Here is a 17,498-nt window from a genome sequence, read left to right as displayed (position 1 = left end):
CTTTCTGAGTAACAGATAGTACTTGAGCTAACATTAAAGCAAATTACCAGGTAGTTATAGTATTAAAAAATAAAAGTGGTTAAGATTTAAAATCTGAGAAAATAGCTCTGAAGAGGCTGAGGCAGGACAGCTATGAACATGAGGCCACCTATAAGAAAAGCTTTCAAAACAGGAAAAGATGAATGACTAAAGCACACTCTACAGCTGACAGCAACACAACCAGGCATAAAGAGCAACGTCTGGAGGTCTCCTGTCTTCAGTAGGATGAAACAGAAGTATGGAGACCATATGGAGAAGTATGGAGGCATATGGAATTAAGAAAGTGATATGATCAAATAAAAGTAGAAAAACAACAAAAAAGCATAAAATTCAGGAAAATAACAGATTAAAATGAAACATTTATTTCATATACTACAGACATTTAGAGATTCATGTAATACAACAAGTATAAGCAGAAAAAGTTTATATTAAGCGGAAGGTTGGGGAAGTTAGACACAAAATTCTCATAAGTCTTAGGATTAACAGCATAGTGGTGTACAGCAGGTTGGTTTGAGGTTCCATCTTTGGGAATAAAGGGATGTTATGGGTCCTCATTTTCCATAAGGACAATAAAAGATCAAGCCAGGCAGTGGTGGCACATGCCTTTAATCCCAGCACTGAGGAGGCAGAGGGATCTTTGGAAGCTGAAAGCCAGCCTGATACAGAACGAGTTCTAGGTTAGCCAAGGATACACAGAAAAATCATGTCTCAAAAAAAACAAAAATAAAGCAAAAATTAAAAAAATAAAAGATCAAACCACAGGGAGAAATAACCAATCAAGGCACATAGTTTTTAGTAAATGCCAAAATAACTGACTAATAAAAATGCATGTGACAGTAAGTATATTGTAGATTTGTTTTGCTTTGTTGAGGGGAGTGCTTTATTTTTTAGAACCATTTTGCTAGATATAGCCCAGGCTGGCCTTAAATTTGACTGAGACTTTCAACTTGATCTGTTTGACTGAGATGTTTCAATGTTGGGTATACAGATATGACGAACTACAACTGACTACTGGTTTTTAACAGTAACACGTGGCTAACTTAAATTTTAGCTGTTCTTATGCATTAAAAACAAACTCGGCAATGCTTTTACCATTTTATAGAGTTTCAAACAAAATTTGTATTGGTATCTTTTTAAATTTTGTTTCTGAGGGAGAGGAGAAACAGCATGTGGCGGCCGGAGGAGCAGGCTTCCTCCTCTCACTTGTTTCTGAGGCAGGGGTCTATTTTTTCTACTGTCCACTACAGGAATGTGTCTCATAGTGACATACTATAGGAATGCGTGGATTACAGGAGAATGCAGCTACATCAGGGTCTGAACTTCAGGTCATCAGGCTGTGTGTCAAATGTTCTAAACTTTGAGCCCTCTCTGTGGCTCTTCCTGGCATCTTTTCACATTTAAATTTTTAAATTATTACTGTCTTGTAATATGTATGTTTGTGTCCCTATGTAACTTTGACTGGTGCAGAACTATGTGAGCCAGCGTAATCTCAAACTCCCAGGGATCTTTCCTGCCTCTGCCTCTCAAGTGTTAGGATTAAAGGCATGCCCCCACAACTTAACATCCAACCTTATTTTAAGTTTTCTACCTCATAAGGGACAAAATAAGCCTATCCTTCCAACTCAACAAGAATGATAATATGCCGGGCGATGGTGGCACACACCTTTAATCCCAGCACTCGGGAGGCAGAGGCAGGCGGATCTCTGTGAGTTCAAGACCAGCCTGGTCTACAGAGCTAGTTCCAGGACAGGCTCCAAAGCCACAGAGAAACCCTGTCTCGAAAAACAAAACAAAACAAAAAAAAAAGAATGATAATATAAAAACTTACCCAGAGTCTAATTCCTAAATTCCTCACTTCTGCTCAATTCATTTTAGTTTCCTCCCTCTGTGTTAGATGCAAAGCACCATATATCAAATAGACAAGAGTTCTCACAAAACAAGTTCACTTTCAATTGCTTTCTCAGAACTCTTCATCTGCTTGATTCTCGTAAAATTCCAAAGGTGGCCATAAGCTGCATCAACTCACTAACAGAACATGAAATTCATGGGAATAATTGATGGGAATAAGTTGGTAATACTATGTCAGTAACAATGTGTTCACTTTAAATAATAAATGAGACTTTTAAACTTTTTTTTTGTTTGTTTGTTTTTTTGTTTTTCGAGACAGGGTTTCTCTGTAGCTTTGGAGCCTGTCCTGGAACTAGCTCTTGTAGACCAGGCTGGTCTCGAACTCACAGAGATCCGCCTGCCCCTGCCTCCCGAGTGCTGGGATTAAAGGCAAGCGCCACCACCGCCCGGCTGACTTTTAAACTTTTAAATTTTTCTGAGTTAGTTTGATGATCAACTATTCCTTTTATTAACTTGACATTAATAACTCATTCTGAAATTATCCCTTTAAAAATTGGGTCACAGTAATAAGGTAGCCAGCAAAATACTTTATGATAGCTAATATTCTTGATAAGATCAAGAGTAACCAAAGAAAAAAGGCCTGTGCTGTAGAATATTAATTTAAGATATATTTGTTTATGTTGTGAAATATTTATTTAGTGATAAAAAGATGTGTTGCATTCTTTTATGTTACTTTTGTTTAACTGTGTAAAGCTGTGTCACTTTACCTAAAAACACCTGATTGGTCTAATAAAGAGCTGAATGGCTAGTAGCTAGGCAGCAGAAACAGGGGGGGCTGCCAGGCAGAGAAAATAAACAGGAGAAATGTAGGTTCCAGCAAATAGGGAAGACCCCAGAGGCCTCACCCAGCCGCACAGCCAGCCTTGGAGTAAGAAGGAAGAAAAGCAAGATACATAGAATAAGAAAAAGGTAAAAAGACCAAAGGCAAAATATAGTTAGAGAAATGGGATAATTTAAGTTAGAAAAGCTAGCTAGAAAAAAGGCCAAGCTGTGGCTGGGCATTCTTAAAAAAGAATAATTTTCTGTGTATTGTTTTTGGGTGGCAGGCCCCCAAAAAGAGTTTTTTTAAAAAAAAAAAAAAACAGAAGACCAGAGCAGACCAACCTGTCCAAGGTTAGTAAGACCCAATCAAAATGTGAGTTTGGGCTTGGGCTCTGAACTGCAGGAAAAGGAGACACCTATATTTATTGTTTCATAGACACAATTTCACCAGTTGCTTCATTTTCCTGCAGCCTTTACTCCCTGCCATAATACCAGTGAGCCAAAACAAACCCTTACTTAAACTGCATTTTTGAGGCTATTTTATCACAGCAACATGAACATCATGTTCTATAGGCTATTAAATAAAATATAAAGTATTTTTAAAAATCACATGAACCAGTACTATAGCACTGATTTTTACACTTTATAACAAATAAATTTGCAAGAATACCTGTTCACACACAAATACCTGTAAAATGTCAAAAATGCACACCAAAAATCATCACATATCATCCTTTCTGAGATGCTCTTCCCATGTCTACATGGAGTCACTTATTAGTTCAGCTTGGAAGCAGCAGAACTGAAGGAAATCTATCACTAAGGCAGAAGTTTTACTACTCTTTTGACATGCTAGTACCTCAAAAATAACTTGTTCGCCGGGCAGTGGTGGCGCTCGCCTTTAATCCCAGCCTTTAATCTCGGGAGGCAGAGGCAGGCGGATCTCTGTGAGTTCGAGGCCAGCCTGGTCTACAAGAGCTAGTTCCAGGACAGGAACCAAAAAAGCTACAGAGAAACCCTGTCTCGAAAAATCAAAAAAATAATAATAATAATAATAAATAAAAAAAATAACTTGTTCATCTGCCTATGAGACTTGAAAGAAAAATATACTAGAGAAGGTCTTCCTGTACAACTACCCAGAATAAATGTATTATATCATTTCCAAAGTGGTCTTTGCTTCCCAAAGAAATAGCAATTGATCAAATAAATCTGTAATATTTGGTGTGTTAATTCCAGCAAATGGAAGGCTGAAGCAGGAAAGAGAATCAGACACTGCAGTTCATCCTTGGTACATAATGAGCTTCTTGGTTGCCTGAGTTCCAGGACAGGCTCTGTAGCTTTAGAGAAACCCTGTAAAATAAAAGATCCAATTCTCCAAAGAGTAGCAAAAAAAAAATTGGTCGAAAGTTACTGAAAGATGTCTCAAAGCTTCCTAGCTATTAATCCATACCCTGAATCTCCTTAAATACTTGAACACAAAGATGAGTCCTCCATGTGATCTGGGAGGTGATGTATGCTTTTGGTTAATGGCTTAACAAAGTAAAGTCAGGCAGAGAGAGAGAGAGAGAGAGAGAGAGAGAGAGAGAGAGAGAGAGAGAGAGAGAGAGAGAGCGCCAGAAAGAAGCTATGTAGCCACCTGCAGGAAAAAGACGAACCGGAACCACGCTGGTAAGCCACAGCCATGGAACAATACACAGATTTGTAGAAATGGGTTAATTTAAGATATAACAATTAGCCAGAAATACGTTTAAGCTATTGGTCAAACAGTACTGCAATTAATACAGATTTTGCGAGTCTGGGCGGCCGGGAAACGAACAATAAGCTTCCCCCAAATATCCGCAAGCATCCTCAAGTCAAAATGTTCCTTACCACAAAGCTCTTGTCAATCAAATCTTAGAATAAACTCATTCCCCATTCTCACTGCATCTTAAAGCTGAAAGAAAACATCTGTAAATAAATAATCTATCCATTATGAAGCATCTCTTATCTTAGATCATAAAGTGGTCTTTATGCTTCTTCCCATACCAAGATTTTTAATCAGGTGTCATCTCTACACATACACACACACAAACACACTCAAAATGATATAAGGAACTCAGAGATGATTCAACAGGTAAAAGGTTAAAGACAGTGCTGATCTTGATCCTCAAAACTGACAAGATAAAAGGAAAACTATCCCACAAATTATCCTCTTACTTCAACATTCACTAAATGTTACACACTAAATGTGCACCATCATCCTCTCACACAAGCAAATAAATGTAATTTTATTTAAAGAAAAACCAAAAAACTTTTTTCCAGAAATGGGAGAAAAGGTAAGAAAAGGGGAGGAATGCTACCTCCCTGATGTGACATGTTGTTGTAATCTTGAACAACAATAGCTGTGATGACCTTCACAAGATCTGCTCAACTAGACTCAGCAAAATCTGTCCTGGAAAGAGAAAAGGCTCAGACCCAGCTACTCCCTAACAAATTATACACATTTAAAGAAATTGGTGATAAAGAAAAGACATTTTCTTAAACGGCATAAGCTCTTAGCTAAATGACCTAGAAATTATCCCTTGCTGTATGTTCCTCTAAGTAGCCCTAATGAAATTTGCTGAGTTCACTCACACACACATACCATCACATTCCATACAATATTTAGCTAAGGGAATAATTGGGAGGAGGAAGGAGAATATTAAAGAAAACAAAAAAGTAATAGATATGATTGGATTACATGAATATAGAAAGCCATTTTGTATAATTGTGTATATATACAAATAAACTCTTTCCTTTCCCCTTCCTTCTTCTACCTCCCTTCCAGCCCTTTCTTTCTTTCTTTCTTTCTTGAGGGTTCCACTATGTAGTCCTAAATAGCCTCAAACTCACAAAGATCTGCATGCTTCTGCATCTGTCTCCAGCCTGCTGGAACTGAAGATGTGCACCACACCACACCTGGTCCTAGAAACTATTTCTTTAGGGTGACTGGCTGGAAGGGTTGAGAAATGAATCATCACTTATCAGCAGTGGTTGTTCTTCTACACAACCCTGGTTTGATTCCTAGTACCCAAATGGCAGCTCACAACTGTCACTCCAGTTTTAGGGAATCTGACACCCTCTGTCTATGAGGGAACCAGGCATGAGCATGGTAAACAAACATAAATGCAGTCAAAACACCCATATACATAAAGAAAATTGAAATGTTGTTAGTAAGAAAAGAAAGCTCAACAGGTATAGCGGTGCATGCCTGTAATCTCCACACTAGAGAGGCTCAGGCAGAAGGATCAAGAGTTTAAGTCTTCTAGAGTAAGCTATAGTTCAACCTTACTTGCATAAAGAGACCCTGCCTCAAAAGAAATGAAGAAAGAAAGCTGACATCTGAGGAGAGTTTGAAGACATGGCCTGTAGTATTTACTATGTCCCATCACCTGACCATGGAACTACCTTAAGAATTAAGAACCTAGCCTGGCGGTGGTGGTACATGCCTTTAATCCCAGCACTTGGGAAGCAGAGGCAGGAGAATCTCTGTGTTTGAGACCAGCCTGGTCCACAAAATGAGTGCCAGGACAGGCTTCAAAGTTACACACAGAAACGCTGTCTCAAAAACAAAAACAGAAAAAAAAAGAAGAAAGAGTAAGAAAAGAGATGAATAACTTGAGTGAAGTACTGAGAAGAGGAAAGGAAGAATATCAATCTTCAGCATTTTAATAATGTAAACAGAAACCAATTCACTGGCTATGAAAACTACAGTTTTGTAACAGAAACACCCACAAAGAAAGACATACGTTATTACTTCATTTCAAGTGAGAAAGAGAAATAAGAACGGACATTAATATTTCTAGTTGTCAAGAAAACCTGGGCAGAATGGGGTATCAAGCTTTTTTCAGCAAGTCTTTCCTTTCCTTTTGATGCCAAAGTTACTAAACTTCCAAATCCCAATGCATTACCTACACAATTTTAAATGATGTCACCTATCTAATAATCATATAAGTAAACAAAAAATGTTATGGTTAAGCAAGTAAGGAGCTTGCTCACTACCAAACTTAAAGACATCAGAATTCAAAGTAGGAAAGAATCAAGTTGTCCTCTGGCCCCCATAAGCACCACAGCACATGCCCAGGTATGTGTGTGCATAGCTATAGATTTAGTGCTCAACAATAGGGTTAATACCTGAGGCTCTGTATTAAGTTAGGCTGATTTGGTATTAGCTGAAGTTTTTGAATAAGAACATTAGTGAGAGTGCCCATCTGAAGGCTCAGCCAGTAAAGGTGCTTGACACTGGGGTGAGAACATGAATTCGATCTCCAGGACCCACAGCGTGGAAATAGAGAAACATACGTACCGAGACATATGTGTACCCACAAACACAAGAAACAAAAACAAATGTAATTATTTTTTAAAAAACGCTAGCAGCAACCATTCAAAGGCTTTCAATAATTAAGGAATACCTTATAGCTCTATCTAGCCAATCTTATAAGACTCAAAAAAGAAAGACTACCTGAGCACCAAAGTGCTATGCTATATGCTTGCAATCCCAGGCTAAAGTATAAAGATCACAAGGCTTGAAACTAGTTTGAGCAACATGCTGAGACTGTTAAGAATTTCAAAACGTAAAGAAAATTAAGACCCTTAGACTTACATTATAAAATGTAAAAAGGGCTAGGTAATGGTAACACATGCCTTTAATCCAAGCATTCAGATGACAGAGGCAAATGGATCTCAGTTTGAGGTCAGACTGGTCTACAGAATAAGTTCCAGGACAGCCAGGCTACACAGAGAAATGCTACTACCCACCTACCCCCAAAATGAAAAGGATGTGGCTTATGTTCTTAATCTCTTTGTCCTTTATTTCTTACAAGAGAACAAAAGGAACAGCTTCAATATGACTATAATCAGAAGTTATAAAGTCAGTATCATCTGTCTGCCTCAGTTACAAGAAGAAAGTCTCCTGAGAAGAGGGGTGGAGTAAAGGGGAAGGGGGGAGGGGGAGGGAAGAGGGGAAGGGAAGGGGGAAAGAGAGAGTGAGAGAGAGCATGAGCGAATGCGTGTGCACCAAGGTAGTTCAAAAAGGAAAATATACAGCACTATGCTTCTTCCATCTGTTTCTTTGCTTAAAATATTGTTCTTACTCTCCTACAAACTTCAACACAATATTCCTTCCATTAACTTAAGTGCCTAGTAGTACGTGGAATGTAAGAAGCACCTTTTAAAAGCACCTTAACAAGTCAAAATATTGCACTTTTTAAATCTAGTACAGAACACCAACTTTTCCCCCATGCTGACATTAGGAAATGACTGATCAGTAGATACTGTAAAGACAAACATATAGACAATGAAATAAGATTACTTAGCACTAGCAAGTTAATTACTAAGCAGCAATAAGTCTGTCTCTGCAATTTAACTTGTATTTCAATTGAAATGCATTGCCATATGGAGATAAAATAGTAAATATGAGAGAATAAAACTAACTTGAAAGCATAGTCACTCCTGACCAACCAGGAGATGTTCTTTAAGTAAAGATTGTTCCATAAACTTACTTGCTAATTTGGCCTGTAATCCAGAAGGTCCAGGTTTTGATGTCTCTGACTTAGAAGACCCTGGAAGAGACAGTTTTGTTTTAGGTAGGCTAACTTTAGGGCTGAAACGAGCAGCCCAATCAAATTTTGAAGAGCCACCAGTTTTACTCTGCTCCTTTTCCCTGCTACTTCTTCTGGGACTAGGACTGGATGCTGAACGGGAACGCCTGGCCTTGTTCTGGTCTTTTCCTTGTTTCACCCGGGCACCTGGTGGGACAGTCGAAGAGGCTGAGGCTACAGCAGAAGAGGAGGAGGAGGAAGTAGAGGCAGCAGAAGAAGAATCGGTGATGGTGCTACACCCAGCTTTGGCTGAGGTGGCTGATTTTGAAGCCAGCTTGGTGGGTTTTGCAGATCTCTCTTCGGCACCAGTTGATTCAGACCCAGGACCACTCTTTACACAAGAACTCTCTGTCCTCTTTCTTTTCTGACTCCGTGAACTACCAGCAGCCACACTCTTTCTGGTGTGAGCCTTGCTTGTTGATGGCAATTGTGCAGATTTCACTTGTTGCTCCTGGTCTAAATGTCTCTTCTTTGACTTACTATGTGGCTTATTGGTTTCTGAGAGAGACTCAATGTGCTGAAATGCTCTGGGCTTTTTCGCAGAGCTAGGAGAATTGGTCCTGTTGTAGTCTGGACTAGCACTGCGTTTCACTCCTCGGGAATTGTCTTTCTTAGGCACCTGCCCCGTTTTCTGCCTTTCAGAAGTATTGGCTCTGTCTGGATCCTCTGGTTGTGGAACTATGACAGTAGATGATGAACTGCAGCTTCTAAGGAGTTAGATAAGAAAATGAGTTAGTAGTAGCATATCACGAGTAACCCTGCCATCGAACACTTAAGTCTAAAACTGCCCAAAATACCTGGACTAAATACTTGGGGGGGTTGGGAGGGTGGGACAATTTTTGTGAAATTCAATATTAAAATTTTCAAATAGTTCAAAAACAAAAGGGAAAAACTGACTTTTTAAATGTCTTTTGTTAGAAAAAAAGCACACTTTTTACAGGGAGAAGAGGGAGGAGGTATTCTCTCTCTCATAGCCCAGAATTGTCTATGACTAAGAAGAGTCTCAGCTAAGACTGTCTTTGAACACTGGTCCTGCTTCTATTTGATGTGCTGGGATTTCAGGCTTTCGCCACAACACCAGGCTCAAAGTAAGAATACTCTTTGGTCCAAAGATCACTGACACTGACATTCCTGATCAGAAGAGTTTGTTGTTTTAAGAAAAAGAATGCTTATCGGTTCATAATCACTAAGCTAGAATACTTAAGTTCCAGTCTAAAAAACAAATGTGTTCCCAATATTTAGAGGAAATAAGCATAAATCATTTCTGAAAGGTTGGACACCATCTTAGAAAACAATCTTCACAGTAACACCCCTTTGCAAAGCCTCCTACCAATTGGAGATCTAGAGAGATGGCTCGTTTAAAGAGTGCTTGCTGTTATTGATTCCCAGCACCCACGTAGAGGTTCACAAGCACCAGTAACTCCAGTTCTAGGGATCCAAAACCCTCTTCCGGCCTCTTCTAGCATCCACATATTATGTAATACACATAAATAAAATAAAATTTCCTTTAAAAAGAATATTGACTTTTACTAACAAAAAAATTACTGACTTAAACAGGCGCTGACAATCAGCATTAAAAAAATGTTAATTAAATGACACCATCAGCTGCCAACAATGGGGCACAAGGAATTAAGAGGAGCTGAGGTCAGTTCCCAACACCCTGATCAGGTGGCTCACAACTAACTCCAACTCCAGGGAGTCCAATGCCCTCTTCTGGTCTATAGGCATTGGCATTCATGTGCACACACCCACCAAGATATATATATATATATACACACACACAGGGTTTTTTAAATGCCTAACATGGTTTGTTAAGCAAATGAGGAACTTCATGACTCCCCAAAAAGTAAAAATTTCATTGACTAAGGTATGTATAAGTGATACCACCAGAAAGGGGATAAAATATATACTCAGAGGAAAAAAAGAAAACTTGTGTAGATAACTTTGTAAACTTTAATATTATGCAATAATTCAAATGCAATTTGTCTCTCTTGAAATTGTACAAGCAATGTGAAAATTTACCTTTTAGAAAGGTGTCCCCTTGACAGTTCAGAAGTGGTATTAGATTGCACTTTGGGTGCCTTAAAATTAGATTTTCTACTCTCAGGAGGGATATATCCCTTATGTTTTGCCTGCCCTAAATGTGACCTGTCAGCAAAAAAAATCAAAACAGAAATCTATCAGGACACTGAGATGCAAATACAGTATCAAAAGTGAAATTTTTACATTAAAAAAAAGTCTCCCATATCAGAGTTGACCTACACTTCTTCCAAACATTCATTAAATTGAGATCCTATAAAATAATCTGCGAAAAGTAATTTTTGTCTTGGACCCAACCACCTCTATACCCAAAGGTGAAGATTCCTAAGTATCACTTACCAAAAGGCAGTGTTTACTTAAGAAAACTTTTCAGATTTCATTACAGAAATTCAAATATTTTCACACCAAACACACACATAAAGCATATATTACTTTTAATATCAGTGTATGCTAATACACAGTAGGTTGACTAAATGACAATGTACTATATATTCCGAACTGAATTCTGGATGTATTAATGAGGAAGAAATGATAAATAACACAGGTATATTTGACTTGATATGTTTAACATTATTACATAATGCAACATATATAAAAATACATTATTACATAGTATCCCATAAATGTGGAATTTTTAAACTTTAAAAAAAAAAAGCAATGTGCCAGGCGGTAGTAGCGCATGCCTTTAATCCCAGCACTTGGGAGGCAGAGGCAGGCGGATCTCTGTGAGTTCAAGACCAGCCTGGTCTACAAGGACAGGCTTCAAAACCACAGAGAAACCCTGTCTCGAAAAACAAAAACCAAAAAAAAAAAAAAAAAAAAAAAAGATTCATTATAGCTGGCTAAGCAGACCAGTGGTAAAGTATGTGGCCAGTTATCATGCTTGACAAGATCTTGGTTTCAATCTCAAGCACAGAAGGTAGGGAGAGAACCTATTTTTGTTTTGTTTTTCTTTAAAAAATAAAAATAAGTAAAAAAAATAAAAAAACTTTTGAAGAAAAAAGGCAATTATGATGCAAAAGATGATGGTTTCCAATTTGTACATTAAAATTCAGCTTAGGACATTAAATGAGAAACCCATTTGCAATCTGGTTTTCCACAAAAAAATCAATGTGGGTATTAAGTAGTAAATAAAAGATCATAAAATCAAGACAGTATTAATAGAAAGTACACGTGTGCAAATGTACACATACATCATCCTGGAGACAGTAAAAATTACCACAAAACATTAGTTCATGTTCAAAAGACTCCAGTGATATACCTACATTTTGTTTATTTACAACAAATTTTTGTATCAATGCCATCATTATTCTAAAAGCAAGTTTTGAAGAAATTGTGTCAACTGTTAGATCTTTTGTGTAACCAGTCAGGGTCTACCTGATAATTACATAGGCAATAAAAAGGTACATAAACATCTATCAAAAAACTCATCTTAATAAAAATAATTGAGACCCATGTTCCTCATAAAAGTGTGTTCTAGCCGGGCGGTGGTGGCGCACGCCTTTAATCCCAGCACTCGGGAGGCAGAGGCAGGCGAATCTCTGTGAGTTCAAGTCCAGCCTGGTCTACAAGAGCTAGTTCCAGGACAGGCTCCAAAACCACAGAGAAACCCTGTCTCGAAAAACCAAAAAAAAAAAAAAAAAAAAAAGTGTGTTCTAATAAGGAATGAGAGTACAGTGTTGTTAATAATCAAGACAGTTGCATTTCTAAAAATAAATTGACTAGGGTAGAATAACTTGAACTAATTTGTATGCAGTAGATCCTGGGTTTGGTCCTAACTTTGCAAGTTGTTCTATAGTTACTTACAAACAAAGGTATAACATTGTTGTTGTTTTTTTCTTCTGAAAAAAAGATTTAGTAGCAAGTTTATAAACTATATCATCCAGATACTATACTATTTTCATAGTTTTCCTGTCATACTAGTTATACTTGTACTGGAGAATGAACTCAGGGCCTTGCACATGCTAGAAAAGTGATCTACTGCTGATCTGTCCTCAAAAGTTTAATAATTTAAAAATCATGAATTATTCATTCAAAACTAACCATGTTTTTGAGAAATAATAATTGAGCCAGGGGTGGTGGTGCACCTCTTTATAACCAGCACTAAAGAGGCAACGGCAGGCAGATTTCTGGGAGTTCAAGGCCAGCATGGTCTACAGAGCTAGTTCTAAAAAACAGCCAGAGTTACACTAAGAAGCATTGTCTCAAAAATCCAACATCAACCTCTGGCTTCCACAAGTGCATACACTGGCTCCTATATACTAACACGTAAGTAAGTAAAATGGAGGCTGAAGAGATGGCTCAGTGGTTAAGAGTACTGTTTACTCTCCCAGAGGACCCGGGTTCAATTCCCAACACCCACATGACAGCTCACAACTGTCTATATAACTCCAGGTCCAGGGGACCTGACACCCATGGCAAAACACCAACATATATTAAATGAATAAAATAAAAGCAAAAAGTGTTACATATCCCAAATAAATCACAAAAAAATTAAATTCTTTATCATCAAAAATTAATCTACTATAAAAAAACAACTATTCTTTCAAAGCAAAATTATTCTTGGGTTTTTAATTAAAGTCCATAAAAAAATGTAGCACTAAATTAGAATGCATTTATCATGACCTTACTAAGACCTTTAATGAACTAGGAAACAGCATATAAATTCTCAGTGTCAGGTCACAAAAGTAAACTATTCAATCTGATCAAAACTGAGCCAGGCAGTGGTGGTGTACACTTTTAATCCTAGCACTGAGAGGCAGAGGCAGGTAGATCTCTGTGAGTTTGAGGCCAACCTGGTCTACAAAAAAAACAGAGCTGTTACACAAAGATACCCTGTCTCAAAAAAACCCAAATCCAAGACCAAAAGAAAACCAAACCACAAAAGCCTGGTAGTTGTGATGTACACCTTTAATCCCAGCACTTAGGTGGCAAAGGAAGGTGGATCTCTGAGTTTAAGACCTTCCTGGTCTACAGAGCAAGTTCCAGGACAGCCAAGGTTACACAGACAAACACTGTCTTAGAAAAACAAAACAAAAATTCACAAAACTGGTTTAAACCAACAATACTGTGTGATCCTTTCAAAATCATTTAGCTGCTGCTATTCTGATTGAGGAGTGACTAGTGTTTTTAAAAAGTACTGTACAGGGCTAGCAAGATGGCTCAGCAGGTAACGGTACTTGACAACCTGAGTCCCCAGGACCAACAAGGCAGAAGGGAAGGAAAAAAAACCTCTACAACGTTGTCAAATCTGAACACATGCACTGTGGCTCACTCGTACATTAAATAAATAAAATTGTTTTCAATCAGTGTACAATTGCATGAAAATACTAGCCATTTTCTGATGTGGGAATGTCTTCTGTTTTGTGTTGATTTCATTGGTTAATAAAAAAACTGCCTTGGCCATTTGATAGGCCAGCCCTTAGGTGAGTGGAGTAGACAGAACAGAATGCTGGGAGAGGGAAGTGAGGCAGACGTCATGCCTCTCCTCTCTGAGATGCCACGGAGCCAGCCACCAGGTCAGACATGCTGAATCTTTCCCGGTAAACCACCACCTCGTGGTGCTACACACATTAATAGAAATGGGTTAATCAAGATGTGAGAGTTAGCCAAGAAGAGGCTAGAGCTAATGGGCCAAGCAGTGTTTAAAAGAACACAATTTGTGTGTTGCTATTTCTGGGGCTAAGCTAGGCATGCGGGAGCCAGGCGGGATGAAAAGCAGGCCCGCTCCCTATACTACAATTTTCCCCATTTGTTTTAGAAAGAGAGCAATAGCTCTTCTTTATTTAAAGAACAGTCAAGGGACTGGAGAGATGGCTCAGCGGTTAAGAGCACTGCCTGCTCTTCCAAAGGTCCCGAGTTCAATTCCCAGCAACCATCTGTAATGAGGCCTGGTGCCCTCTTCTGGCCTGCAGGCATACAAGCAGACAGACTGCATGCATAGATAGATTAGATAGATAGATTAGACTAGATTAGATAGATAGATAGATAGATAGATAGATAGATAGATAGATAGATAGATAGATAGATAGATAGATATTTAAAAAAATAAAGGACAGTCAATATTTTCAGCTTTATAGGACTTGGGGCATAACTTAAGTGGTCATGTAATTATACTTTTCAAGCCCTGGGTTTGATCCCTGGCACCACAACAACATAAAAATGATTATAACCATCAAATCAGGTAGGGTCTTTTCTTTAGATCATGTAAAGACAGGGACATATTCCTTTGAGCTTCCTATGGTTATGTCTGTGTAAAGTTCAGTGGTCCTTAAACTACTTTTTTGTAATGTTTTCACATATTACCAATTATTTTCTCTCTTTTAATCAAAACATCTTTCACCACTTGACTTTATGTAGAATTGTTGAGAAAAGTGCCTATTAATCAACAATACTTCTACATTATATTGACACCAATATTAAGTATAGAGCCAGGGAGAAAAAAGACTAAGCCCAGGATAGTGGTACATGCCTCAGCACCTGAAGCAGAGTCATACAAAGCAAGTCTAGTCTAAATAGTGAGAATCTGTAACAAAAACAAAATAACAACAATCAAAATTTTAAAAGATGACTATAATCAACTCTAGGTTATTGTGTACTTGGAGAATTATCTTAAAAGCAAGTCTCAAACACTTGTTGTCTTTTAGGATAAGAGTATTTACTATAATTGCAATTCTGTCAGAAGTTTGGTAGATAAAGGATTAACTATAATCTATATGGCTTGGGAATTAAATCAGTGGTAAAATATAAGCCTTAGTATGTATGAGGCTCTGGGTTCAACTCCCAGCACCAAAACAGAACTCCCACCATAGCCAAATCCATACACACAAATTCATAGCCCAAAGATTACAAAGAGATCTAAACTTTATGTCAATGAATATATTGCACTTAATCTTAGAAAAATAAAATGTGACTAGTTAAACTATATAATCCCTCATGTTATAAAATTTTTAAATGTTTGAATTCATGCAGATATGGTGACATGTATCTATAATCCCAGCACTTAGAGCATAATCTGAGGCTAACCTGGGCTACACAGAGAAAAAACTCTCTCTCATACACACCACACACACACAGAGTCCATATTGCCAAGCATGTAAGTGCATTGGAACTTAATTACATCTCCAAATTTATGTGCACAAAAACAGAAACATGTATACTAATATAAAAATTTTGTCTTCCAAAAAATTAAGTTTACTTGAAGCATATCTTAAAGATTTCAAGGATAATTTCAACTACATAATAATTTTGAAGCTAATTGGGGCTATATAAGACCCAGTCTCAAAAAAAAAAAAAAAAAAGGTTGAGAAGAGGAATAGATTGAGGAGATGGCTTCACAGAAACATGCCTGTTGTAAAAGGATGAAGACCTGAACTCAGATTCCCAGTATCCACACGCAAAGCTGGGCCCAGCAGCACTGCATATAGTTTCAGGGCTGGGTAGGTGGAAACAGGCAGATCCCTGAAACAAACTGGTAAGGTAGATTAACAAAATTGGTGACTGTTAGGATTACTGAAAAAAATCTGCGTCAAAAACAAGGTGGTAATCAAATGAATACATCCAGATTGCAAAGACAAGGGCAAATGTTTAAGTTAAGAGTAAAAACAGGCCGGGCGGTGGTGGCGCACGCCTTTAATCCCAGCACTTGGGAGGCAGAGGCAGGTGAATCTCTGTGAGTTCAAGACCAGCCTGGTCTACAAGAGCTAGTTCCAGGACAGGCTCCAAAGCCACAGAGAAACCCTGTCTCGAAAAAAACCAAAAAAAAAAAAAAAAAAAAAGAGTAAAAACAGCAAGACGGATACTCAATGCATAAATATAAACAGCTATATTCTAAACTGTATTCCAAAGACAAAAGCAAACGTATGCCAAAGGGTGAGTCTGTTTGCTTCTACATAATACTCACTTTTTTTTTTAAATCTTTGCTTAAAACTTTTTCATGTATTTGCATGTGTCTATGCAGGCATGTATGACACAATATGGAAACCAGAAGAAAACATTTGGGAGTGAGCTCCATCCTTACAAAATGAGAAACTCAATAGAGTAAATAAGCTCATCATCATATGAGCAGCAAGTACCTTTTCTTACTAAGTCAACTTGTCAGCCTTAAATTTTTTTAAAATGCTAATTTAAAAAAAGCTACAGTTCTAATAACTGTATCAAACATCAAGTAATCATTAAAATTTGCAGGACCAATTTCTGAATAAGGATAAGACAGATTTGATTTAAGCACTACAAAAATCAAGCCACAAGAAAAAGATATTCTTGGTTTTAAAAAAGGACAAAGAACAGGAATAAACTTAATTTTGATGACTTCATATATTAAAACACAAAAAAAAGTCAGTCAAGGTCATGAGTTAACAACCTTCCATGAAGAGCTACAATTAATTATACAACAATCATCTTTGAAACTAAGACAAAGGCCATCTAACGAGCAATGACATAAAGCCAGCCAATACATAGCAAGATACTCAACTCACAAGCAAACAAAAAGGCTAACTTCTGCCAACGGCATCTTTTTTCTGAACACTTCTAAAAACAACTGTATGGAGATAGAGTTGTAGCTAAGTAGACAAAACATTTTCCCAGCATTCATGAGGCCTTGGGTTCAATCCCCAGCACTGCATCATCAGATATTTAGCTAATCAATACTAAAGACAATTCAACTACATGAGACCCTTTCTCAAATTAAAGGCAGTAAAAAAGACATGGAACAAACTACATACCAATGTTATCTAAGTGGTAACACTAAAATGATCTTATTTTCCTGTAGGTCCCCATTTTACAATCCCCATACATACTTTTACGGAAAAAGCAATACAGAGGAAATTAGCACTGATATAATCTTAAGCAAAATTGCTATAAAAGTTAATTTAATCCCACCACTGCCCACTGAGAAAACAAGTGAAAGCACACAGTACAATGAAAATGATACTGCATGGCCAAGAGGGAAGGGATAGCCTACAAATACCTGTGCTAGAAGTGGAAAATGCTAGAAGTATCCCTGAGAGCAAGCCAACAGAGAAGCAGTGGAAGGAAGATTTTTCCTAAGGAAGAAAAAAAGAACAGAAAAGAGAGGAACAGATCAGCTACCATCCAAAAACTCAGAGGAAAGAGAAAAAGAAAAATAATAGGAGT

At 37.7% G+C, this 17,498-nt stretch overlaps 1 protein-coding gene across 14 annotated transcripts in view; it reads right to left on the bottom strand.

The window, feature by feature from the left end:
• Positions 1-17,498, bottom strand: part of Trip12 (thyroid hormone receptor interactor 12) — a 129,344-nt gene that overhangs the window by 77,484 nt on the left and 34,362 nt on the right. For 7 of the 14 annotated variants that reach the window (XM_057762053.1, XM_057762051.1, XM_057762055.1 and 4 more), the window contains exons 3-4: positions 10,347-10,472; positions 8,226-9,031 (exon numbers count right to left, since the gene is read on the bottom strand). In XM_057762053.1, coding sequence (XP_057618036.1) covers positions 8,226-9,031; positions 10,347-10,472 — 932 coding nt within the window. The remainder of the gene's footprint in view (positions 1-8,225; positions 9,032-10,346; positions 10,473-17,498) is intronic. The other 7 variants (XM_057762061.1, XM_057762062.1, XM_057762063.1 and 4 more) reach the window with 2 other exon arrangements.

Source organism: Chionomys nivalis, chromosome 2, assembly GCF_950005125.1.
Source record: "Chionomys nivalis chromosome 2, mChiNiv1.1, whole genome shotgun sequence".
NCBI classification, from domain to species: Eukaryota; Metazoa; Chordata; class Mammalia; order Rodentia; family Cricetidae; genus Chionomys; species Chionomys nivalis.
The sequence above is the reverse complement of the archived record's forward strand: the minus strand, read 5'-3'. Positions and strand labels throughout refer to the sequence as shown.